At 40.2% G+C, this 27,840-nt stretch overlaps 1 protein-coding gene across 2 annotated transcripts in view; it reads left to right on the top strand.

Moving 5' to 3' along the window:
* The window catches only part of GLI3 (GLI family zinc finger 3), a 363,934-nt gene that overhangs the window by 283,949 nt on the left and 52,145 nt on the right, over positions 1-27,840 (top strand). For both annotated transcript variants that reach the window (XM_085607427.1, XM_085607429.1), the window contains exons 9-10: positions 1,400-1,516; positions 2,442-2,582. In XM_085607427.1, the coding sequence (XP_085463553.1) occupies positions 1,400-1,516; positions 2,442-2,582 (258 nt within the window). The remainder of the gene's footprint in view (positions 1-1,399; positions 1,517-2,441; positions 2,583-27,840) is intronic.

Here is a 27,840-nt window from a genome sequence, read left to right on the forward strand (position 1 = left end):
TAGTTCCTGATTGGCCGAAAGTTCTGGGAGACGTAAATTACTCGCCTCATGGTAGCCGAACTGCCTCTGCCCTATCACACAGCTCAGTTTAGGCAAAGTGGGCCTCAGGGGAATATGTTGGAATTATTGAAAATGAAATTAAATAACTCCTCAATCAAACAAATGTGAATATGCGTTTTACGCATAAAATGTTTAAAGGCTGCCCAGGTTCTTATTTCATTATGATTTATGCTGAGAATGTTTATAAGACATGGGATAATGCAATCCCTGTATTGAAGTCTGTCTCTAATTTCCTTATTACAGGTGACTTGTTACGTCTCTAGTATGACATAACTGCTGTACTATAATGAGTTGGCCCGAGCTAGCAGCCAAGGAGAAAGGCAGGTCACAGAGTGTATAATTCTGGTCGCAACCTTTGTTGTAGACCCCATTTTTTCCACCTTTAAATCACAGGGAATAAAATTAGATGTGCCATTAATTATTGCATGTCTCTTTTCTACGAATGTACTGATTGCCAATTTCCACTGCCATGCCGGTGTGTCTACCCTAAAAAACTGCATTTTACACTAAAGACAGCGAACTTGAGGAACTTTTGCCTCATGTAATGAATGTAACATTTGCTTTTGTAACATGCCCACTTGTAATTTTCTCCTCATGTAACGCTGCTGTTCCTATTGTGAAGCGCTCTGACACCTTCGGGTAAAGTCCGCGCTATATAAAAATGCATAAAATAAATAAAGGGAAACACTATAAATCTTCGAAGCTGTCCAGTTGGCACCTTGCTAAGATGACATGCTCTAGCCTCGAATGGGTTAGCACTTAGACCTACGCAAACAGAGAACACTCAGCTTTTTGACTAAGTAAAGATATTTAGTGTAAAGTTTGAAAAGATTTATGAAGGTAGTTTTGACCCCTAGAAAAAACATTGCAGGGCACTTAGGGCTTGATTTAGAGTTTGGCAGATGGGTTACTCTGTCACAAACATGACCTGCCTTATTACAAGTGCTGTAGGATATAATGCACTTTTAATAAGGCAGACGGGATGTCCGCAATGTTTATGACAGAGTAACCAGCTGCAAAACTCTAAATGAGGTCCTTAGTGCCTTGAGTCCTCTAGTCTTCTGACTCACAGTGATTCAGGAAACACCGTCCTAGGCAGTCATTTTGAAAAAAATGTGCTACACAGATTAACATTGTCTTTTGTCTTATTTTGTTTTGTAATGAACATTAGTGATGCAGCCAGTCTGTAAGTTAATGCTTTTTAATTAAAATTTAATTGCATGTCCACAATAATTAAAGGTTGTGCTTTGAATGTTCCAAACCGTTGTATGTTTTTGACATCTAACTGTAAATGTATTATTTCCTAATTTTGTTTTGAAAAAAAATGGCAATTTAACAGCAAAGCAAGCCCACCAGTGAATCTGCAGTGAGCAGTACAGGGGACCCAATGCACAACAAGCGTTCCAAGGTAAAGCCTGATGAGGAACTACCGAGCCCAGGAGCAGGACATATGCAGGTAATTTAAACTTTCATATTCCTCCAATTAGGCTTCTCTGAACAGGGGCACACTAGAACAAACATTGCATAGGTTTATACTCATTAAATGCATCTATGTGTCTGAGGCATATACTTACTCACGCATTAGCATAGAATGCATAAGTTGTGTTCCCGGATGTAAATCTACGCATATTGTGTGATCCTATGCAAATTATTTTATTTTTTCCAATGGTCAGTTCTCTTATCTGCTAAAATTAGTATTTCATAGAATAATGTTAAACACGTTTACTAATCCCTTTGGTCTACTACAAGTACATTTAAGTTATACTGAAAACAAAATGGGTTGTAGAAGTAAAGTATTGTATGCCCTTTTCCTTGTGTTTTTATTGCTGACCGAGTATGGCTTGTGTTGTGGAACTCATTATGGGCAGTAATTATCTTGGAGTCCTTCTATCTGTCACCTCACATGTCTTTTAACAGTGCCTTCTTCAATTTCTCAGTGGTAATCAAATTAAGTTAGTATTCGTAATTTCCACTTCTTTGGTGTTCAGACTTATCCACCACGGGAAGTGATGATCATATAGGTGATATCCATTGATGAATGGCCGATAATGGATCATGAGCAAATTGCTCCATCCTCAAGCTCATTATTGTCTTTTGGTTGTCCTCAGATTAAAGCTGTTCTTGCGACCCCAATTATAATAGGTTTTAGTAATGTGTTTCTCACATGCAGATTTCTCCTTTCGTTTCTATGCGGACATATGTTTGTCTTTACCTGTGCCACTGAAGAGTCTGCCTAGAGCAGGCTTTGTTACACATGTGACTGAATTGGTGAATGGGAAGCACGATCTAAATAAATAGTAGTTGCAGTTCCAAGTGCCGAAGCAACTAGCCTGTCCTCTCCCCATGTAACACATACCCTGCTTCACCTCTCTCTCTGGCAGGATCAGACGGAAGGCATGACTTTAGTGAAGGAGGAATGCGATAAAGATGAGAGCAAGCAAGAGCCTGAAATGATCTATGAAACCAACTGCCACTGGGAAGGCTGTTCGCGTGAATTCGACACACAGGACCAGCTTGTGCACGTAAGTTAATGGTCTGCAGGAAGTGTGTTTTAAAACTATGCGACCTTCTCATAGGGGTTTCTAACATGATCCCATGCTGGGTCAAGAGTCTCCAGATAGTGTGTCAGTAAAATCTACCCTGGCTTCACAAATTTCTGAGAAAATAGGAAATGATGCTGAGCCACAGGGCTTGACCTGTTCAGTCAGCCTAAGCTTAGTGTAAAATTCAATAAATTCTTCAATGGAGAGTGTAATGGCTGTGATCCTGTAAGCCAGCAAACGTTATTTTCAGTTGCCGACTTTGATAGTTATTGAACAACAGCAACCTAAACACAACTTATTATTAACCTTTTGATGCTAGATTTTTTTTTTGAATTCAAGAGGAGCACTTTTAGTTCAAGGGTGCGGGTTGTAGGGTTTACCAGAAGCAATTAAAGTCTTTGAGCCTGTCCAGAGAATTATAATTATTCTATTGTAATTGTATCAATTTACCTCTGTGTGTGACATTTAGAAGACCTGTCATTAACAATGTATCGCACAGTTTCTTTCCATCAATATCATTATGTTTTTGCAGTAAACAGAGCTGTTTATAAATATTGCAGGTTTGTATTTGGCATCCAGGATTATCCATTCGTCATTTCATTTTGAAATCTTTGGTGAATCACGTTTTGGAATAGCCATTTGTATTCTCCTGCGCTCTTATAATACCTTTCTCATGGACAAGCCAGATCACCAGGAACACATTCAAGCCATTTGTCCGAACCCTCTCAGAAGACCTAGACACAACACGAATGCTTTAAATTTCTCTAACCTGAAACAAGTTCCCATCACAAAGCCCATATCCTCTGACACCATTCCACATCTGAAGTGAATGCACATCAATTGTAGATCAGCTGTGAAACATGCCAGACATTTCTGAACTCATTCTGGCTCAGGATCTTGACATCCTCATACTTACGGAAACTTAGCTAAAGTCGTCCTCTGTTCTGGTCCTTGACATACTAGTCCCCCCCCCCGAAAGATAACATCATCAGGCTGGACAGAGCGGACTGACCTGGTGGAGGTATCACCTGTATATACCAGAATAGTCTAATTGTAAAACAGTCACACATAGATGCTGTCTCCTCTTGTGAATACCTGTACATTGACATCACCAGCAACAGCAGGCCATAATGCAAATTGCACATGTTTTACCATCCACCGGGAGATAACCTTCCCTTCGTTGAGCATATCATGGAAATCATTTCTTACAATGTGGGGCAACATTGTCCCAAAATCTTCCTCGGAGACTTCGGCCTACACTGGAATGACTGAATGACCCGGTAGCGAACACTCTCAAAACCTTCCCCCTCTTCTATTCCTCTTCTCAAAAAACTCCACTGGCTCCCTGTGAGAAAGCGGGTGCAATTCAAGTTGGCTCACTGTCTTCAAGGCTCTAAACGACCTAGGCCCTTCCTATCTTTCTAATAAGCTAATCAAGTACACCCCCTCACATGGCAAAGCTTTTACTCATCTTGCTCCTGCTTTTTGGAATGAGCTACCTCTTCAGCTTCGCAACTGTTCGAACTTCTCTCAGTTCAGGAAACTTCTTAAAACTCGCCTTTTCTAGCCCTCTGGTCTGGCTGTTAAGACTACTGTCCAAGCGCAGAGATACTCCCTTGGGGTGATTCAGCGCTATATAAACCAATAAACTTCAAACTTCCTAGCGGACCTTAGCGTAATTCAAATCTATGATGGCACCATTCAAGTTCTGGGCTCGAAACTGGACCTTATTATAGCTAAACCCAATGCTATTCAATTGGTCTCGATTGCCCGGTATAGCTGATCTGATCTCATTTTATCTCATTCCACACCATTGAACCTTGGTCTAAGAAAAGATCACAAGACAAGAATCCCAGGCTCTGGAAACGATCTCTCCGAAACTCAAACGTGAATGAACTGATATCCCTCAGCAAGAATACCCTGCTGCCACCAACTGACATGTCTGAGGTACAGGACCTCACAGAGCAATAAATCAATCTGCTCTATTTTGAGTATTTTAGACTCAGTTGTCCTCTTACAACTAAAAAGAAAGTCCTCCAAAGACTCCAAACCTTGGTTCAACAATAGTTTAAATTCAGAGAGACGCAATCTGAGACTAGTCTAACGCTCCTGGAGAGACTCCCTGCCCCCTGAGCACCTCTTGCTCCTGAGAGTTAGAAGAAGCACTTACAACAAACATATCAGGAGGGTGAAATCAAACTTCTTCAGAAGTCAAATAGATAATGCCAGAAACGGACCTAAATTGTTTTTTTAATTGATCAAACTCCAATCCAACTATCTTCCCACTCTCCCGCCATCCGAGTCCATTAAACAGCGAACTTGTGAAGTCTTTGTCTCCTTCCTAGAAAAGCAATTACGATTGAAACTGGTCTCCGAACACTGCAATGCAACTAACCGACTGTTCTATTCCCGACTAACCCTACATCCCCTCCTCCACCTAAGCCTCTGCCTGATATAGGTCTCTCACCCAAAAATAATGCCTGCTGGAGCCAATTCACTTCCTTTGACGAATTCTCTATATGCAACCTGCCTTCTACTTTGAAACCCTCAAACCACTTCAGTGACCCATTACCCTCCAGTTTATTCAATGAGATGAAATGGTCCTTAGTCTCTCTCTGGACCAAAATAGTAAATGCCTCCTTACATCAAGGTGTGATCCCTGATTGTCTAAAGTCAGGGCAGATTACACCCATTCTCAAAAAAAACACCACGGATCAAGAGGGCCTTAAAACCTTTCGTCCTAGCACTAGCATTCTATCTCTATCGAAGCTCCTAGAGAAAAGTGTTCATGTCCAATTATGCAACCATGTTGACCAATTCCAGCTTTTAGAGCAATTCCAATCACGTTTTCGCCTGGGCCATAGTACTGAAACAGCTATTACGCACATAGTCGATGACGCTCTAAGAATGCTAGATCAGAACAAAGCCTGCCTTCTAATCCTCTTGGACCTATCTTCAGCTCTTGATACGGTCAAACATGACAACCTCCTGGACTTACTGAAATGAAGGATGGGTCTCTCAGGCGCAATGTTAAACTGGTTTGACTCCTTTCTTAATACCAGAACTCAAAGATTTAAAGTCAATCAATCCCTTTCCAACTCTATGCCTTCCACACTCGGTGTCCCTCAGGGATCAGCACTTTCACCCACGCTCTTCAACTTGTTCATGGTGCTTCTAACGGAAATGCTCAATTCATCCATTCACTATCACATGTATGCGGATGACAGCCAACTCTACCTGAAAATCTCCTCCCCGGACCACATCAGATCACTCAACTCAACCCTAATCAAAACACAACATTGGCTGACTTCCCATAATCTCAAGCTAAATTCCTCCCAAACGGAATACCTCCTTATCGCGCCAACCAAACGGACTACCATCATTGTTGAGTACTTGAAACACCTAACAGCTCTCAACTGTACCCCACACATCATTGATTCCACAAGGTCTCTGGGAATAATACTCAATAAGACATTGAGTATGCAGGAGCACATTAGCTCAGCCACCAAAGGAGCCAACTTCCACATGAGTATCCTAAGAAAGATAAAACCCTTCCTCCCCCTGGATGACTTCTAGTCTGCTGTTCAAGCACTAGTAATTTCCAGGTTGGAGTATGGTAGCACACCACTGTGTGGGCCACCCAGCTACAAGTTGGCACTGCTCAGGGCATCCCTGAATTCAGCGGCAAAGCTCATCACGGGTTCCAGAAGAAATAGCCACATCACACCGGACCTGGAATCCCTAAACTGGCTGCTTTCTGAGGCTAGGATTCATCCTAAAATTGTGTGCATGACACACTAGGGTGGATTTGGGGGGGGCTTGTCAGAAGACAACCCAAAGGTGCAGGGTCACCCTTCGTCCATGGGTTCTGAATACAAACGGAGACCAACACTGGAGCACCGAGAGAAAATATATTTATTGCAGTCTCATGAGAGAGAGAGCATCAGCAACAGACACCCATAGCTGTCTGAGGAGGCAATCTGCTGGGTACTTTGGTCCCGCATCTTATATACCCTTCATCCCCACCCTTTGTGTGTAAGGAGAACAAACAAAAACCCATAATTATACAACAAGCAGTGGTCAATCTGATCAATCAGCAGATGGTAGCTGTTGGACCCCTGCAGGGCATAGTCAAAAACCATAATTGAACATCAAGCAGAGGTCAATCTGATAAGTCAGCAGATGGTAGCTGTTGGGCCCCTGCAGGGCGTAGTGTGCAGGGTGAAGATGATAAGCATCTGGGAAACTTCCTGTCCGACTGTTTGAGCATGAGTTGGTCAGTTTGTGGCAGGCCAGGGCACGAGCCGGGCGTGGGCGTCCGTGCAGGAATGAGGCAAATCAAGAGTGAAGCCCCAGAGCGTTTGTGATACAGAGAGAAGGTCAGTAATGAAGGGTGAAGCGCAAAATGGCAGAGCGAATGGCAAGATAAAAGACATACTTTTCCACACTAGGCCCTTCACTTTAACACCCCTCTGTACCTAGCCCAAAAACTGAACTTTCTGGTGGTAGCAGATCTTCTAGGAGCTCCAGCACCCTGCAGCTAAAACCTCAAAAATTACAAGGAAAGAAAACCTATAATTGGGCATTCCCAGGTATTGCTCCGAGAATCTGGAACTCTTTGCCTCTGGAAATCAGACTTATTCCCTCTATGGCATCTTTAAAAAAAGTAGTGAAAGCTCTATTGATGAACACCTGTGATTGATTGCACCTACCCATAGCAGGTACTATTTGTGTTTGGTTCCGCTACATGTGGGTTTTGCTCCGCCTCCACAGACTGTCTTGCCCTGAGTGATGCTGCTTCAATGTATTTCACTTTTCATGCCATGACTTTGACTATGTCTATGACTTATGATTTTTCTCAACAACTATATTTGTCTGTTGCTCACATATGCTCTTCTATTTCCTTTTGCGATAGCAGGATAATTTGTCTTCTTTCTACTCCAGTATCTTGCTTATGACTGTTTTTGTTACTGACCTTCAGGACCAACTCTTTGTGTCCTTGATCATCTGTAAAGCGCTCTGATACCAGCCTTACTAAACCCGGCTGGGTAATGTCCGCATTATATAAAACTTTATATCAATAAATAAATAAGTATTGCACAGCCTTCATTCCATTCTTTGTTCCTCCAAAGGTTGCCTGTATCATCAACCAAGCAATGTGGTTCTGCCATGCACTCAGAAGCTTGATTCCATAGAGAATTTGTGAACACTAACCATGATTTAGCCTCTCCATCATCTTTGATGATTCACTCGGTACAGTTTCTCTTCACTTCCCACTCTTTGAGTGAAGAAGTGAGGACAAAGAACAATCATTTTTGGAAATGGAGGGAGTGCAGTATTTGTGGCATAGCAATTTATCCTCTTAGCTCATTGTTTGCAGTGGAGAAGTGAGGAAAATGAGCTATGAGTACAAGTTGTAATGCATTAAAAGGAATACTATGCTGCACTTGTTGTAGCATTACTTGTTGGTGTATTGTCTCCTCACTGAAAGAGTAAGGGTGAGATGGAGTGAAGCGGTAGAGTGATAATTCCCCAGAATGGATGTTGTACCTTATGTACACTGTGATAGTATATCATCTTTTGTCTATAAGATTAGTACATCCATTAATATGACTATGAGTAAGAGGTATTTATATGATAGGACAATTATTTTTCTTAAATTGTGCTCAATAAAATGTTATAGATAAATTCACTTAACTAAATACATTGTCAGTAAGAAGAACTGAACTTTTTTCTATTAATGATAATGAAGTCTATTGTCAGAATCAAGTGTTTCCCTTTGATGCAAATTTTGGACTAGAAATTAAGGGGGCCATTATGATGGCGGTCAGACAAGCGTCCGACCACCATCGTTGTGGGATTGGGACCAGCCGACAAGTAGTCTGTGGTCCCACCCACCAGATTAGAAAGCGACAGGTGGGACTGCCATGAACAGGCATTCGGAAAGGGATATCCTAATCCCTACAGTGGTGCCTACGTGGGCACCGCCCCCAATGTATGGATCACGAATCCACCCGCTGTCCCGACGGGATCTTTGATCTTGTCAGAGATGGCGCTCCTACCCCCGCCCCTGCGGTCAGCCCGCCCATCGTAATGAGAGCCGTAGTCTTTATTTTTACCTTCAAATAAGGTAGTTAAGTAAGTGAGTGGCAGTGTTTTTTGTGTTACAGAGCTATACTTGTTTCATGGTTGGAAGCTGAAAATTGGTATTCTTCTGTCCTTGATCCCTAGAAATATTTCAGGTTCCCAAATTAGCCAGCATGTTTGTAATTCTGCCAACTGTTTTAGGCCCAGAAGTTAGAGCTTTGGAACAATTGCACAATATCTATGAGAGAAATATTTAGCTTTTTCAGTAATAAGGCTAAGCAGTTTGGGTTTGTGGTACAAATCTTCTACCTACGAAAGCACACAATATTTTCAATTCCTGTGGGTTTGTTTGTTCACTCAAGTTGTGACACTCACTGAAATGGTTTACATTCACTCCTTTACGTCAAGGCAGCTTTTTCTATGGTTATTTACGTGTGGTTCTCCTTTGTTATCTATGTGGGATGATACTGCCAACGCAGATTAGCTTCACAGACACAACTTCTGAAGGCAAGTAGATAGCAGAGGGCTATTACACTCCATTTTGTAGTACGTTTGTAGTAGTGCAATACTACTACAAACATACTACAAAATGCTATTCACAAACTTACATGGGAAAGTTACGCCTCCGCCGCTCCTATCTTTTTCTGTTTAGAGATCTCACCCCGAATGCAGAGTTTCCATTTTAGTAGTAAAGGCTGGAAGGTCAGAATGGATGGAAAACAAGGAGTGCTTATGATTAAACTGGAGGGAATTAGGGAGGAATAAGGAGGGACTTAGAAAGGGGTTTAGAGGAAAAGTGTGCATCTACCAACAAAAGAGTAAGCCTATTGCTATGCAAAGACTTCACTTATTAAGTTGTAAAATTATTCTACATTTAGAACATATATATCTATATATCTATATATATCTATATATATATATATATATATATATATATATATATATATATATATATATATATATATATATATATATATATATATATATATAAACCAACAAAGATGCCCCTACTTCAAGGAACAAACTGGGAGCACTCAGGGTCTGGAAGCCTTTATTTCACTCAGCATGACTGCCTGTCAACACAGTCCTTCCTTGCTGAAATTGCGAAGGAGGAGCCGTTTGAACAGCATTTGAAAAAGTCAGCCCCGACGAAACGCGTCATGCTGAGTGAAATAAAGGCTTCCAGACCCTGAGTGCTCCCAAGTAGGGGCATCTTTGTTGGTTTATTTTACACGTGCATGCCATCTGCACGGAGGAGGCACCCGTCACGAAAGGAGTTCAGCAGCATAGGTGGCATTTGAGGGAAGTTTTGAACGGATGCTGCCGGAACCGCCGCAACTTGAGAGGACTAATGCATCTGCCAAGAAATTGGTTCGTGACCACACGGAAGAGCACAAACTACTATATTTTGTGCCCTCAGACATAATAATCTCGAGAAATGCGGCTGACGAATGGGCTGGTGTAAAGAACAATGGGACTCCCGAAAAATTTGCAATGGCAGAATGCGATCTTTGTTACAATTCCCTTCCCATCACTCATGGAAGTTTACTTAAAAAGAGATACCGCCGTGATAACATTACTACGAGGCCGGTAATGACACCCACACTCAAAGATGGCGACCAAGAACATTTAGGAGAGACTGCCTGTCAACACAGTCCTTCCTTGCTGAAATTGCGAAGGAGGAGCCCCGTGAGGTTTAAGAGTCACCGACAAACGAAAAACTTTTTTCACGTTTGAACAGCATTTGAAAAAGTCAGCCCCGACGAAACGCGTCATGCTGAGTGAAATAAAGGCTTCCAGACCCTGAGTGCTCCCAGTTTGTTCCTTGAAGTAGGGGCATCTTTGTTGGTTTATTTTACACGTGCATGCCATCTGCACGGAGGAGGCACCCGTCACGAAAGGAGTTCAGCAGCATAGGTGGCATTTGAGGGAAGTTTTGAACGGATGCTGCCGGAACCGCCGCAACTTGAGAGGACTAATGCATCTGCCAAGAAATTGGTTCGTGACCACACGGAAGAGCACAAACTACTATATTTTGTGCCCTCAGACATAATAATCTCGAGAAATGCGGCTGACGAATGGGCTGGTGTAAAGAACAATGGGACTCCCGAAAAATTTGCAATGGCAGAATGCGATCTTTGTTACAATTCCCTTCCCATCACTCATGGAAGTTTACTTAAAAAGAGATACCGCCGTGAAAACATTACTACGAGGCCGGTAATGACACCCACACTCAAAGATGGCGACCAAGAACATTTAGGAGAGACTGCCTGTCAACACAGTCCTTCCTTGCTGAAATTGCGAAGGAGGAGCCCTGTGAGGTTTAAGAGTCACCGACAAACGAAAAACTTTTTTCACGTTTGAACAGCATTTGAAAAAGTCAGCCCCGACGAAACGCGTCATGCTGAGTGAAATAAAGGCTTCCAGACCCTGAGTGCTCCCAAGTAGGGGCATCTTTGTTGGTTTATTTTACACGTGCATGCCATCTGCACGGAGGAGGCACCCGTCACGAAAGGAGTTCAGCAGCATAGGTGGCATTTGAGGGAAGTTTTGAACGGATGCTGCCGGAACCGCCGCAACTTGAGAGGACTAATGCATCTGCCAAGAAATTGGTTCGTGACCACACGGAAGAGCACAAACTACTATATTTTGTGCCCTCAGACATAATAATCTCGAGAAATGCGGCTGACGAATGGGCTGGTGTAAAGAACAATGGGACTCCCGAAAAATTTGCAATGGCAGAATGCGATCTTTGTTACAATTCCCTTCCCATCACTCATGGAAGTTTACTTAAAAAGAGATACCGCCGTGATAACATTACTACGAGGCCGGTAATGACACCCACACTCAAAGATGGCGACCAAGAACATTTAGGAGAGACTGCCTGTCAACACAGTCCTTCCTTGCTGAAATTGCGAAGGAGGAGCCCCGTGAGGTTTAAGAGTCACCGACAAACGAAAAACTTTTTTCACGTTTGAACAGCATTTGAAAAAGTCAGCCCCGACGAAACGCGTCATGCTGAGTGAAATAAAGGCTTCCAGACCCTGAGTGCTCCCAGTTTGTTCCTTGAAGTAGGGGCATCTTTGTTGGTTTATTTTACACGTGCATGCCATCTGCACGGAGGAGGCACCCGTCACGAAAGGAGTTCAGCAGCATAGGTGGCATTTGAGGGAAATATATATATATATATATATATATATATATATATATATATATATATATATATATATATATATATATATATATATATATATATATATATAAATTATTTGCATTAATGTTAAACATAAAAATACGTTAGTTAACTTTTTACTTTTCCCTATACTTTACCATTGGGAGACTGTAGTCGGGGCAGAGATCTCCATACGGTATAGTATAGGGAAAAATAAAACGTTTATTAACCTTTGAAAAGGTTTGTAAAAATTATTTTATGTTAAAAATTAATGTAAACTCATTTTATATATTTATTTCAAATGTATAACAAAATAATAAAATTGGGAGACTGTAGTCGGGGCAGAGATCTCCATACGGTATAGTATAGGGAAAAATAAAACGTTTATTAACCTTTGAAAAGGTTTGTAAAACTGATTCTATGTTAACAATTAATGTAAACTCATTTTATATATTTATTTCAAATGTATAACAAAATAATAAAAATGGGACAGCATTGGTAACTACATTTTGAATTCAATTTTATGAAAATTATTTTGCTGAAGTTTAAATGAAAAAAATCAATAACCACCTAGAGTTAGACAAACTTCAATTAATAATGATAAAACATGGTGTATACAATTAAAGTAATTTGCTTATATTTTATTATGATTTTCTGTTATTTTTTTTAATTCAATAAAGTTTTTTTAAATATTTTATAATTAAATAATATATTTGTTTTTTACATTAAATTATATGCATTCCTATTTTAACTATTTGAAAAATTTTATTTCATTTAACCGTATATCCTGTGAATTTTATTCTAAGTCCCTGCCGCCATTATTTTCCATGGGTCAGTGTTGCAGTGTCAGTAGTTAGCCATGTGCAGTGCTGGACTTCCTACCGTGTTTTTTTTTTTGGAAGTAGTAACTTGTTCTTTTAAATTTGGCTCCACCGCCCTTTTCAGGGGGTGTAGAACTGTAAGAGTAAAGTTATGTAACTTACTCACAAGTGTAGCTTATCTTTGTGAATAGCCCTGCAGATGCTCAATTTTGCTAACCAGTACTTTACATTTTGTATGATTATTTATGTCCTGCTTGCGGTTATGTTCATGAAATGGTTGTAGGACACAATATGTTGCCTCAGTTGGTTTCAAATATAAGGACAAGTTAATTGTAGTACACTAGCACCTTTATTTGTAGACTTCCCTTTTAAGACAAAATCCTAAACTTACTACCATTTTGGTATTCACAGAAGGCACTTACTCATTTTGGTATTCACAGACGGCACTTACTCATTTCGGTATTCACAGAAGTTAGGACTCCTAACTTTAGGACTCCTAAATGCCTTCTGTGAATACTGAAAGTCTTAAAGTTATGATTTTTCTCAGTTTAGGAGTAGTAAAGTTAGGACTCCTAACTTTAGGACTCCTAAATGCCTTCTTTGAATATCGAAAGTCTTTAAGTTAGGATTTTTCTCAGTTTAGGAGTAGTAAAGTTAGGACTCCTAACTTTCCAATACAAGCATGCTATATGGGCAAAATGATAGACTAAAGAGCCAAAATATGAGTATTGGGAACATTTGCTCTTGCTGACAGCTGCACTTTGAAGCCAGGCCTAAAAAGTCCCTCTGCCGGGGCAGAAAAATGGTTAGGCTGCCACTTGGCTGCAAGCAATTTGATGGGTGGGCTTGCCACTTGGCTACAAGCCTGTCAACTTCTCACTGAGGACCTGGATCTTTTACGATTATATAATTGAGCACCCAGTGTGTGAGATTGCATACATTCCCACTCTCCACCAGTCTCAGGCACCAGTATTGTTAAAGCTTTTCCACCACTCTAACCAGGAACAATTGCACAAGCTAAAATGAAAAAAGGTTGCATATTTTTGTATTACTATGTTTCTGCCTTTTTTAGCATTGCTTTGTAAATCGAGCCCAGTGTGCCCTCAAGCTTCACCCCTTTTATTTCAGTCCAGCCAGACCTAACATCTCTTCCCACGAGAATTAAAGCCTTAAAAATAAAAAAAAGCACAAAACGTCATCAAGGGATCGAATCATCGTACTTGGCCTTTTTCTGAGCTGTCCCTCATTTGAAAGTGTAATGGCCATCTCGAATACACAGAGCTAAACTTTCATGATATATTTATCCGACAGGCAAGGTGTTTTAAACCATTCTGACAATCTGCCTTATTTATAGTACCTTTCCATCCCCTCTCCCTCTTAAAGTTAATGGAAGGATTCACGCGTCTTCATGGTTGTCTATCTAGTGTCTGACAGTGCCGGCTGACTGCTGAAGCAAGTCCCTATCTATAATTGACATCCTACCATGGAATAGGGTGCCTTCTGCATTGAAGGGCTTTCTGATGCAAGCCCTTAAATCTTGACAAGTTCTGCCCCTTGGTCTGATGCAGTCACAGGATGCACAGCTGGAATTTCTGTGTATTCCCAGCATGGCTTTCAGGAGGAACCCACATCACGTCAGCAAATGGGAATATATGAATATACTAAAATATGGAGAACTGCATTTGGCCCTGAACAGTGTGCAGGGGTGCACACACACCCGACAGTGCCTTTTCAAATTACAATAATTTGGTACAATGGTTGTAAACTGTATTAAACTATTCTGCGTCAGTCAATGCGCAGTAAATCCTTAACAAACATTTCATGTTTTCAAATTTTAACTAATTAGTCACATTAATGAATAATGCCACACGATTAATAAATAATAATGAGATTGCATGTTAGACATACACCTGAGAACCTATTTTAAGGAGTAACATTGATAAGCATATGAAACAGATTCCAATTATGTACCACTTTCACTTTATGAATTAACTCCAAGAGTATTAATTGCAAGCGTGAGTAAGGAAGGTTTAACATCCTTGTACCTTGGCTCTGTTGCCGATCTCTTTTGTACGCTAATAGCAGTGTACCGGAAGCTGCTCGTCTTTATCTGATACTTCTCCTCTCCATTGAGGTGCTCCATGTGCTTTCCTGCATTAGGAATCTGATTCCTAAGGCGACTTCCAATAGTACTGCATACTATCAATAAGTAGTCTACATCGAGTTACTGGCTACTTTAGCTACTAGGGCTGAGTCAGTGCATTTCAAGAGTAAATTTCACTTATAACGATCTTGCAGGCGATACAAGAATTGAGAAATGCCTTTAGTATGCTATCTTGAGTGCATATTTTTGTCATTTTCGAAATTATCCTATAATACTAATTTTTTCACAAGCCCATGATTTTGAAACGAGAGATGAGAAAATTAGGCAGCAGACTTACACTTTCACGTGCCTATTCACAAACTGTCTTTTGTAGTGCATTTAGTAGCACTACAATAGTACTACTAACATTCTACAAAATGCTGTTCACATATCTATGTGCAGGGGTCTCTACCTCTTCCTCGTCTGTTAGGGATTTAAATTTAAACACCATACAAATCAATGTAAAAAAATACATTATTTAAACTGTAAAGAAACTTACATTAAACTGTATTTAATGTTAAGAAGTTCTAAAAATAAAACACAATAACATTTACGCTATTTAATGTTTAAAAGATCTATAAATAAAGCATAATTACTATTTTTGTTAGCCTTTTTATTATAAAATCCAATTAAACATTAATTATTTCAAACAAATGTGTGGTAATTAATTGTATACATCACTTTTAATCCATATTAAAAAAATCCTTTAGGAGAGGTTTTTTTCAGTTTAACTTCATATAAATTATTTTAGTTTAAATCTAATGTGTACAAAATAATTACACTTTTAATTTAAAATTAAGTTAATAATGCAGTAACCTTTTAATGTTAATCTGGATTTAAAATAGTTTCATAAAATTATAAAGTAAATAACTTTAATATTTAAAATATTTCCCCACATTTTTTGTAACACTAAAGATAAATAAACTTTTCCCTTTACTTTACCATCGGGAGATCATTGTCCCAGTGGCTGTGATCTCCATCTAAGTGTGAGATGTTTCAAATAATAGCTATACACTTGTTAATTAGGTTTCACCATCTGAGTGCTGTGGATAGGGACGTGTAATTCTACACTTTTGAGTAACTTTACTCTCGTAAAAGGTGAATAGCCTCAACTAGTAAAGTTAATAACAAATGTAAAAGTAAACTTAAAAGTGTAGATTTACTCACATGTACGTTTGTTTACCTTTGTAGGTGAATAGACCCCAATGTATTAATTCCGCACAAGTTTGAAGTAATTTAAACAAGTGGCATAACAAGGATGTAGAAAGAGCAAAAGGGTTAGTGGTAGGAGCTAACAGAAACAATGGCCTCCTCAAATAATAATAATAGAAATAATGACACTTATAACGTGCCTGGTTACACCAGCTGGTGTGTGCCCGCGCTGAGGGGACTTAGGTGACTACTTTATAAATTGACATAGTCATCCCAAGCCAATGACTTCAAACAGTCAACATTGTTCCATAACGTTTCTAAAACCATACATTTGACCATAATTCACCTGCTTCACATTCCAGGCAAACTTCTTTGCCTGGCTTATTATATGTTTGTCATCTACCAAGTAGCAAAATGGCTTGTGGCTTTAGATGAAAGAGACTTTCAAGTTGGTGGCCTTCATTACACATTGAATAGCAGACTTCCAGTAGTAAGCAAGACTACCATTGGCCACGAGCCTACCACCCGTTGTGTGAGTGAGAGATGTTTTAGGTGGTGTGGTTCAGTGGCCAAGGACTTTGCTCAAAGTTACCAGGTTGAGCCACTTTTTCAATGGCTCATTCAAATGACATCCGACTCCTGAGTCCAAATGATCCTACAGTCTAGTCATTATTATGAAGACAGTGCAACCTCAGTGAAAACTACCTAATTAGTCTAAACATTTTGCTGTCTTAAAAAGGACTGGTTTGTTGAGGAGAACACTGTTGGACCTCCTTTAAACCCACTTCAGTGTGTCAGGGGAGGTGCAGGGAATCAGTGCAGGGGAGCGTGGCAATGTCACTCTACCTAGTGGGGTACCACACAACCCTCCACCACGCCACTCATACCCTGAAGCGACATGCCATAAGTGTTGGCTGTTTCATTGCAGTAGCAGGAGAGTACAGTTGTGTTCTGTAGTTCACCTCTGTCTACCTAACATCTCAGCAATTTAATATAGCCAAAGTCCTCGTATTTTAAAACACCTGGATATGTCTTTAGAAATCTTAGGTTTAAATAAGAATTACTTATGAATTCATGTTTGCATCTCTGACGAGCTACTCAGTAGTAATCCGATCATCCTCCCCAGGTAAACTTTTACTTTGAGTAAATTGGATTTATTGGTTTGATGATGTAAATATTGTGAAATCGAGATGTGATTGCGACCTGATAACACGCAATAAAGAAGAGAGATCAGATACAGCAATCATCAAAGAAGCAATAATGAATGCAGCTAGCCCGTCCTCGTCAAGGAGAGGATCGAGACTATCAAATGTGAGTTGACAAAGATTACAAAAATTTCACTATGCAAACTTCAAAAATAAACTTTAATTTCCGTGATTCAGGCACTTGAGACAGAATTTAACAATTAATAGGAAAAAATAGTAATACAGAATATCACCCTAACATTTCATTACATAAGCAACATAAGGTTCATTCCTTTCATTTCATGCACACACAGCAGGTTTTCGTAATAGCCTTCAACACAATATACAGTTTGTGTGTGTGTCTTGTGCAATTATTTCCATCTATAAACACAAAGCAGTCGCCCTATGAAAAAAAACATAAGCTGTGTTTTATTAACCTGTGTGATTCTTTTTCTTTTACAATGTTTTCACGCCTATTTATTTTTTCCCCACACCTTTTTCTCCAGTCTAAACATTGTGTATCAGAAAATGGTGGTATGTCCATTCTACATGAAAAAGTGAATCGAGCAATACATTAAAAGAATTGGCAAATGTTTAGCTTTTATTGTTCTTAAGTGTCAGGTTAACTAGAGTGTGGGCCACCAGTTTGTCAAAGAAACCAATCATATCTAGCCTAGGCACACCAATAGCTCCTCTGCTCAAGCTTGCTTGGTTCTCCTGCGGATCAGGGCTCATTTTGAAGTGTTTGTTTGGAATACTTTAAACATGTGCCCACTTCTCTCAGTTCTAGGAGTTAGTCTGCTGATCCAGACACCGTGCATCATTTAACTCCTGTTCAAGTGATAACTGTCGCAAACGTATTTTAGTGATAATGTGATGAATTTTCCAATACAATTCCCTCGTATGTCGAATTAAACGGGGCATGAATATCCACACCACAAGGGTGGCACTTTTCCATTAGAACCAATAGCCATTTATTTAGTAAGTATCCTCTTGACAACAACTATGGGTCTCTTTTAGATTTTGGGGGAAACTCAAGATGGCCAATTTACTGGTGAATTTCCTCCACCGTGGGGATGCTATAGTGGAGAAATTCAGCCGGGGCATTCTACTCTACTCCGGATTTAAAGATTCCCCCGGCCTGAGCCTAAATCACTAGTCTTTCTTTAGTAAGGGGAGAGGAAAATCCAGTGGACGCTTGTGTTTTATGAGGTCACGAAGACCATCTTATATATACGCATATATTTATCTTAGATATGCTGACAGACTTATTCCATATCAAGCCCTCTCTCGGTGCATCACTTTCTGGCTTTAACTCCATGCACTCACATTTAAAGATTCTTTGTAACTTGAATGGCTAAGATTTATCTTGCTTTTCTCTGAGAAAAGTCCATAAATACTTCATGTGTTTATAGGAGCCCTCTAGGTAGACAGTGCATAGCATGTCCCTACTGGCATTCGGATTCCGAGATTTGGCAAATATTTATTACTTTTCCGTGCGCTCTTTAATTTGTTTTATATTGTGAGTACAATTGCATCTCTGTTTTCAGGCCCCAGACTTTCAAAATGCTGCAGCATAGTGTGAGTTTCCATTTATCTCAGTCCACTTTCAGGACAGATTGCTGGCAGCTTGCAAATGTTACTTTATTCTCATTTTATAACCAGACACAAGAGGCTGTCTGCAGTCACTGAAAGGGAGGGCAAAAGTAACAAGTCTAAACTGGGTCTGTGGTTTCAAGAGGAGTCTGTGTTTGACGCCAAGGGAACATGTTCGAATTCTGCTGGGTCTACATAGTACTTCATCTTTCTGAAGTTGATCAATTGAATATAGCTTGGTAATAGTAAACATCTGTCATTTGTCAATAGTGGCAAAAATCCTTCACAAGTGATTGAGTGCTTTATAAATGTGCCTGTTATGCTATGTTGGATAGAGGATTCTTTGCCCTCCTTTCTAATTTACCTACCGAGTTGCCGTCAAAGGTCTGTTCGGAGTCTGATTGCTGGAAAATAGATACAATAAGACTACCTCTACCAGGCATCAGTGCTTCACGTCTCACCTCATTGCCCTTTCCTCTCACCCCTTAAAATCTTTCTAACATTAAAGTATAATTTCCTGGAACTGGACAAGCTTTTTCTCTGCCTGTGCCTGTTTGAACCAACCACAGCCAGCAGCAACAGGGTATGTTTTGTTTCTTCTCAAGCTGCCTCTCTTGCAGCTTCATATCATTAAATCTCAAATTTCTTTTTCACTAAGAATAGTAATTTGTGCTGTAATTCTACACTAGATAAATGCTGCGACTGTCAGGTACATTATTTACTGGGTGTGGTTCTACCTCCTTATTTTAAATTTTGGGCCTCACAATAGGGGTTAAAAAAGTCCTACTGCATGTTTTCCCTAGTTGAGATATGCAAACTGCAAAGAAAAGCAGTTCACCTCCCACAAATTACTCCAGCTTTTGTCTTTCAAAATGCGTTCAGGAACTAGGTGTGTTACCAATTCAGTTGTGGACTCCTTTTTACATCTAATTTGTGGTAACTGGAACACACCCACTGTTGGGGTACTCGGGTAACCTATTGAGAAGGAAAATAGCATGCTGGATGACAAACAAGAAGCTTCAGAGAAACATTTCAGAGACTGATACATTACTACAGGTAGTGTGTAATCCCAAGCACGGCTAGACTCTTTTAATGGGAATCCCATTGAGTGCCGAGCCCTGTGAATTTTTTTTCACAGGGTTTAAACTCTACTAAGCCAAAGAAGGATTACATTACAGTTGGCAGATAGAACACGAGCATATATTGAATAATCTGCACAGATAAATTAACTGTGGAAAGAAATCATTGATATGAAGATCACTTAGTGTAACTTTATTTTCCTAATCCTCAGTAGACACTCAAAGGAGTGTCCATAGCAGTAGGCACTGGCCAACCAATGGCCAGTCACAAAAGTGGAATTTACAGTGCACGCCTCGGCTCCAGATATTCAGAAGATCAGAATTGCATTAACATCACCAGAATGCAGACGTGATAACACAATGATTTTGTTGGAGGTTTCTGACTCCTGCTCAAGCCCCTGTTTGTACAGGGGTTGAAATTGTGAGTTGTGTGGTACTTACCACTCGTGGTTATTACCGGGTGTGTTAAATATCCCACCCTTCGAACGTGCCGAAAATAATCAGTCTAAGTGTTATTTATCACACCTGATAAACTCTGAATGCTGGGGAGTAAGATTTTGTGGGGATTTTATAAAAAGCACCTACTCCTTTGGCCAACTCAGAACCAGAGGTTGCCAACTCAGAACCAGGGGTATAGTGCATCGTCAACCACGTGTAGAACAGGCCACTTAATTATCACATCAGAAAGCTCATGTCACTCATGTAATTTCAAAATACTTGCAATAAAGAAATGAAGGTAACCCAATACATCAACACTATGAGGTAATGTTAAACAATAACACTACAAGGGACTGAAAGTCACACTACAGGGCACTTTGAACCATTTTACTTTGCTGCACTTATGCTCGTATTTCTGCATAGATGATTGATAAAATATCTGAGATTAAGAGTATTTTGCCAAACTGAGTGTTGCAGTGTGGTATGATCCCATATGGAGAATAAGTTCTGCAGAGAGACCCACTAGGGCCCCCTGAAACCTCAACCAGGATTAAAACAGAGAAAGGCTGGTGGTGTGATAGGAAATGTTAAAAACAGGTTCATAATGCTTATTCTCATTTTGAAGCAGGCAATGAAGGTTGGCTGGATTAGACCTGCGTGGTCCCGCCCATTCAAATCCATCCCTACACCCCACTGGCGGAAGCAAATGCTCCTCACTGCAATGCTTCGCATGATAAGCGGGAGCGGACCACCACATGTTTCTCAAAGACGGCCTAGGTATACAGTGATGTGGTGACTTGGATTCTTCTAAATCAAAGACTCATCTTTCTTCTTTCCTTTCACTTTTTTCTTTCTGGACAGGATATTATCTTTGTCATTTGTGTTGTTCATTTTTAGGTGCGTTCCTTGCCCTAAAAGCGAGATGATAGACATACATTAAGTGAAATAAACTACTCTTCTCATAAAAGGAGAGGGTGAATCCACTGTAGATTTCTTGGAGAAGGTAATTCGTCTTCCTTCGACCTCGGTCCTTCGGGAGGGCCCTCACCTTCCCCCCTCATGGATGGCAATTCTTGGTTCAGGATGCAGGGTTTGCTAACTCAAGATATTATGATATACCTGCACAGAGCCACAAACAACTTCGGTGGCCGGTCAGGAAACATAGCACTGTGTCTCAAAGCCGTCACCTTTTGCAGGCAGGGACAATGGCCGCTTGTCTAAAGGGTGATTTCACGCTATCTCGGAAATGAATCGGTAGTGGTCAGCCAGGGGCTCTCACTGTCAGGGAGGTCCCCCGGGGAGCAGCGCCGTGCGCATGAAGAAGTCGGCGCACCCTCCCCGTGTGTGTCCCGCCGCCCCGGCGCGCGAGTTCCCAGCGCGAGATAAAGTAGTCAGCCTGAAAATGAAACAAAGCGTACACTGTATTCCTCCTTGTGTTTTAGCAGAGATAAACTTCAGCGCAGTCCGACGCTGCTCCTGGCAGCCGCTTTAATTGGTAAAATGCAGATTATTTTTTTGATCAAGAGCGGATTATTCTTCTTATCAGTTTAGAGCATCTTATTTCAAGATGAAAAGACTTCACTGAATTACAGACGCCAGCATCTTACAAAGCTCTTTGGCGATTGACATCTTAAAGAGAAAGATGATTTATTAGCCTGTAATGGCTAACAACGAACCGGCTCTTGGTCCCACTGATTTGTGAAATTGCTAAATGCGAATTGGCTGTTTTGTGCAATTCAAGCCCCGGGTACCTCAAATTTACTTTTTTTTGGTAATATAAAAAGCTTGTGAAACGGTGTGTACCTGTTAGGAATCACACGCACACACAAAAAAAGAGCATTGTGCTTTTCAATCCATCCTGGCGGTGCTTTTACAGTAGCTATGGCTGATAAGCTTGCAGGGTAAAGATTAATAACACGCCTAGCTGCTATCAGTACCTGCTTGTCGATTCTCGGTAACAGGGCTGTCTGTTCAGCATGGAAATTATTGATTAAATAAAAATTGCTATTAGATCGTGATGTGATCCATAATCGCGAACAAAGGCGGACATTCCTCTTTCAGATCCTGAGCCATGCATCACCCGCTCCCTCGCAGCCATTTATATTGTGCTGACACCCGGCATCATTAGGTTTGTCCTTTTATTTGTGTCAAGGCTCAGCAGCAGGAACTACAGATGTTGCTGCACTGTTTGTTTTCTTCGGCTGATTTTTTAATACTGTTTGTATTCTTCAATTGAAAAACTCACCAACAGGACCTGGGCATCAACAGTGGGGGTGCTGAAAGATTGGGTGAGTCACAGCAGATAGTGGACCACTTTGTAAACTGCTGCCTTCTGAAAGGGCAGCCTGAAAAGAAGAGTAGAGGGGGTGTTATGCCCCAGCCGCAACACTTTATCAGGGCCACATAATTGCTTGTCTTGTTTATTAATCATAAGGAAGTTACTACCACTAGGTGGCGCCAGATGCTGTATCTTCTCTTGGCTTGACGGCCATGATTTTTTTAAAGGTGCTCATTCTATGGGACGACCCCTGAAGTTATTGACACGGGCTCCGCAGAAACATCTGACATGTTAGATATTGATGGAGGAGCAGTAAGACAAAAGACTACACAAAGGCAATCCTCAACAGTCCCTGTGCATGGCAAGTTGAGTGCAAGGAGAAAAACGTGTGATTTGCAGTAGATCATGGGCTGCTTCTTTATAACTACTACATTCCTATGGAAGAGTAGTATGCTGTGCATGTTGTGTTATGCAGACTTGTAGAGCATGCTACCATCCAAGTCTAGGCACATCTAGGTCCTAGCTGAACTATTTGACAAGCCAGGTCTTCAGTTTCTTGCAGAATTGAAGAAGTGAGGAGGCAGCTCTAATGAGTTGCAGCAGGTCATTCCACACTTTTGGATCGATATAGGAGAAGGCTCGACTGCCAGATCTGGTTTTAGAAATGCGTGGGTTTATGCTGGGTTTATGTGTCTAAGTTACAGTAACATCTGCCATGCTTGTTCTTCAAATCAAAATGTAAACATTTGACCTCAAGTATCGAATCATATGTACTTTTAAAAACTGAAGTTTAAAGATCGGGTGGAGTTACAAATCATACAATATATACAGACATATATGTGAAATTCAGCAATGGGCACTTTATCTTAGTGTTTTCACTAAAAACAATGTCTGATGCCGTACCATTCTTTGGAGGATTTTTGAATGCAGGTTCAAAGTTGACCTGGCTTAGTATACGGGGGTACATACAGTATACACACACATGTATACATTCATTAAACACACAAGTGCACACATATTGTTTCATTAGAGACAGAACATCAGTAGACCGTTTCTTTATCGGAATGGTCATAGGTGTGGAGTTACAACCGGCACTTTCGTGTTGGTATTCATTCCCCTTTTTGATAGGTGGGAATGGGTCCTTTTTCCCAGTAAATCTTGTATACATTTCTACAGAAATTAAAAATGTTACTGCGTGGACTGGGTAAGGGTCTCAAAGTGAGGGTGTTGGCACCCTGAATAAAAGCACTGACTTGGAGTGCTCAAATGTTGTCCTGCTAATCCACTGCTGAATCAGAGCCATATGTAGAGATACAATGATCTGGTACACCTGCATGAACAGTCATTCATGAGAAATGTACCAACTCTATAAAACTATAATCTGGTTATTGCTATATTTTAATAGGTAGTTTGAATGTTTGATGGTTTTGCAGAAGTGATAAAGATAATTTAGAGAAGGACCAGAAATGAATGCTAAAACTTCATTCACATACTATTCAACGCTGTAGCAAAAACGTTACAATTTCAAAATTTAATTTAAGAATAAGGATGGATCAAGCGTTTTGGAATTGCGTGTTTTGTCTCTTAAGATGTGCCAGGGAAAGAATAATTTCATAGAAATGACGTTAAATCCTCTTTGACTCTTAAACATCAATAAAATATTCCACGGTTATGACCTGTTCTCTCAATGGACGCCTTTGTTCTGCACATCTGATGCACAGTCACTTTTAACGTGTTCTGATTGGCAGATGTAAGTGGGCATATTTTAGCCTTTCCCCTTTTTAAAATAATTTCACTGAATCTTTTCACTGAATTAGTTTGTTGGGCAAGCCCCATTCTGATTAATAAATCAATATTTACGTGACCGATTCATAGCCCAGTGCTTCAAGAAATGAGCATTGGCATTGAGAGCTTAGTCGCCATAATTTCATGGGACGAGTGCAATAGGTTCCTTTTCAGCTACGTTAGAAATAAATGCTTGACAGGTTTGTTAATCACCACAATTTGATATAAGAGTACTTATTCCTCGGGCCAAACGTCGCATCTGCCATAAGGCTTAAATGAAAGAAATACGTTGCTCCTCACATTGGTTTAGTATTTGGGGATGGCTGGTATCTTACTATCGTTAGATTGCAAGTCCTCATTGTCTGCTATCTGGCAATGATAGGTGTAATACATGTATTGGACATACCCAGATTTTTGTGTGTATGTATTTTGAATTTAGCTCTGGCTACTTCAGGAAAACATTGTATCTAATATGGAATATGACCTGGTTTTAGTCCCCACAGTTATTCTGGAACTTTCTTTTGCATTGACCTCTGTTCTGTTATAAGCATTTATGTGTCTAGATGCAAATCACATTTCCATACTCTTTTGTGGCTTAGTTGTGAAAAGAACAGTGGTTAACTGTGTTTCAGTTTAAATATCATTTGCAAGAAATGACTTGTACTCCACATGATAAAGCTGGCCCACCATAGCCTGACTTTACCTCACCCACACCATGCTTCTCCTGATGTTTCCCCTCCCTGCTCCCCTCTTACACTACCCCACCTCCTCACCTCAACCAACGATACTCCTACATTTCCCCCTTCTCAGCCACGCTACTTCCCTCTCATTCTGCAAGCTTCCAGCTGTACTTTTATCAACATATCTATCTGATCATTGGCTAAGGACCCATAATAGATTCATTGGTCGATCACTGACAAGAGTCCAGAGTTGCTTTTTATCAAAGAAGTCAGACTTGCATAAAGTAGTGCTCCATTTCTACACAATGCAAAACCACTACGATACCATATAATTCTGAGATATGAACCCAGAAGAAGAGCTGGAGAAAAAGCCTTAGAGGAGGTCAGTAAACAATTGAAATCACCACTACCCCTAGTGTTCTTGGCATCAGACTGTAAAGCCCTCCTCTTCAAGCAAAGGTTCTTACCCAACTCCTCATTCACGTCTTCTTGTATACAGACCATCACAACACTGCATATGCCAGAACCCTCACCGATGCAGACTCTGCCATTCTTTTCAGTCACCTTGATTATTTTCAGACACCTCAACACCTGGTTTGACTCACCCAACCTTGCCTCAGTCAAAGCCCTACAGTACAGTAGCATACATATGATAAGTGAACTGTAACATGGGTGGCCTTCACTGACGACCCCAACAATGCAACAGAGCATATTCCGCACCCATACACCTCTCCACTCCCGCTTTCAGTCTCCGGCATACAATAGCTCACCCCAAAAAACAACCGCATTACCATGCCACACAAATGACAGTTGCACAATATACAAATGGTAATTAAGGTAACACATGGAACCTTATTATTCTTAGAAAAACAGTGTTAGTACGATCTCATTTTATTATAATGTAGCAGTATGGGTGGTAGTATTGATATATGCCTCAAAATGGTGTCCCGAAGAAAATACATTCAAGGCTACATCTTTGGGTTTAATTACATTAGATTAAGCCAAAAGAGTTAGATTGGGGTAGAGGTTATAAGAGAACAATTTCAGTTTGCATTCACAGGTTACCTTTTTTAACAATATTTTCATTACATGTTAAAATATGAATATAGCAGTGATAGAAATAATATGAGAACTTAACATAATTGACTATTCATTACTATTTTTTTATAAAGCTTATATTTAAATGGCAATGCTAAGACATACTCGACTTGGATAAAAAATGGAAGAAAACACAAAATGATGTCTCAAGAGAAATAGCTTTTTTTTTTAAAATTGTGTTCTACAGAAATAAAAAGGAGAAAAAAGGAAACTATGCCAGTATCTAAATATAGTGGCCATATGATGGCAATGAATATGTAAAATTAAACTAATGGAATCGTTGCGTATATTTTTCAGAAAACGGTACATGTGCTTCCTAGCAGAAGGTGTACCTAGAGCAGGTATGAAAAATCCTAGTTAGATTTAATGGACATCACAGGAAAATAAGACTTTTCTTAGCAAAAAGAAAAGGTACTACTGGATTTGAATTACATTGACCTGAAAACATAGTATAAACACAAAAGGATGACTAACAATAAAAGAAAAAAGAATGAAAAGAAAAAAATACACTGGGAATTTTTTTTTGGGGCGAATGTGCACTTGTGATTTGGCAAATTGCCATCCTTCACAGTGCAAGGCAGTAAACGGCTTAAGATCAGAAAGTTAACACATTTCTATTTAATATTTTCTTTTCCCATGTTTGTCTTGTAGCATTACACAATAAAACCACTGTTGCCATCCTCTTTGCCTCTATTTTGAACTTGACTTCAATCGTGAGGCAAAGTAGTGGGAACGCTAAATGTACTGCACAAAGTGCTTGCTGATATCACATTTCTTCAGAGCAAAACAAATTGTTCAAAACATATAATTAATATAATAAGCATTTTGGGCTCTGAACCCGAGTTTGAAACTTGCAGAGAGATGCCCTCTAAGTTCTACCAAAGACATCTTTTTCCACTTGCATAGCTGATTACATTATTTCTGTTTCCTCCTAAGTTAATCCACAGATAACTAGTTCCACATGTGAAGGTTTCACGGATCTCCTTAACTATTTAAAAAATATGCTTATTGGAAGATAACATTCTCCAGGCTTATCCCACAAGCATTTAATCACTTCCACTACGGTTTTATTTACTGTCACCTGCATTCCTTATTCCTCACCAGTTGCCATTTACGTTTGATGTAAACACATGCCTGATTTACAAAGGTAACTTACACTTTTGAATAAGTTTACACTTTGTAGTAATTTTACTACGGTTGGTATTCACAAACTCTGAGCATAAACTGACTACAAACTTGTAAGTTACGTATCCACGCCCAGAGTTAAGCAGTTGGCTTACTCTTGTGTAGGTGGGTGACATTCCTCCGGATGTATGACGTAACAACGCGAGTCATTACAACGCGTGCAGTTACATCGCGGTCGTTACAACGAACGCATGTAACCACGCGATGCCATTACAACGCAAGTCTTTACATCGACTTGCGCTAGATGGCGTTCTAACATTAGAAAAGCGTAATGTACTATTCCAACTCCAGTCCACTTAACAGTAGGGAAGGTGTTGGGATAGTAAACAACACTATTTGTAATGTTAGCACGCCATCTAGCGCAAGTCGATGTAAAGACTTGCGTTGTAATGGCATCGCGTGGTTACATGCGTTTGTTGTAACGACCGCGATGTAACAGCATCGCGTTGTACTGAATGCGATGTAAACGATGGTTACCCATTCCTCCCTAATGCCCTCACCGGCCCTACCTAAACCACTCTTACTCCTCCCTCATCCCA

Source organism: Triturus cristatus, chromosome 5_2 (genome assembly GCF_964204655.1).
Source record: "Triturus cristatus chromosome 5_2, aTriCri1.1, whole genome shotgun sequence".
NCBI lineage: Eukaryota > Metazoa > Chordata > Amphibia > Caudata > Salamandridae > Triturus > Triturus cristatus.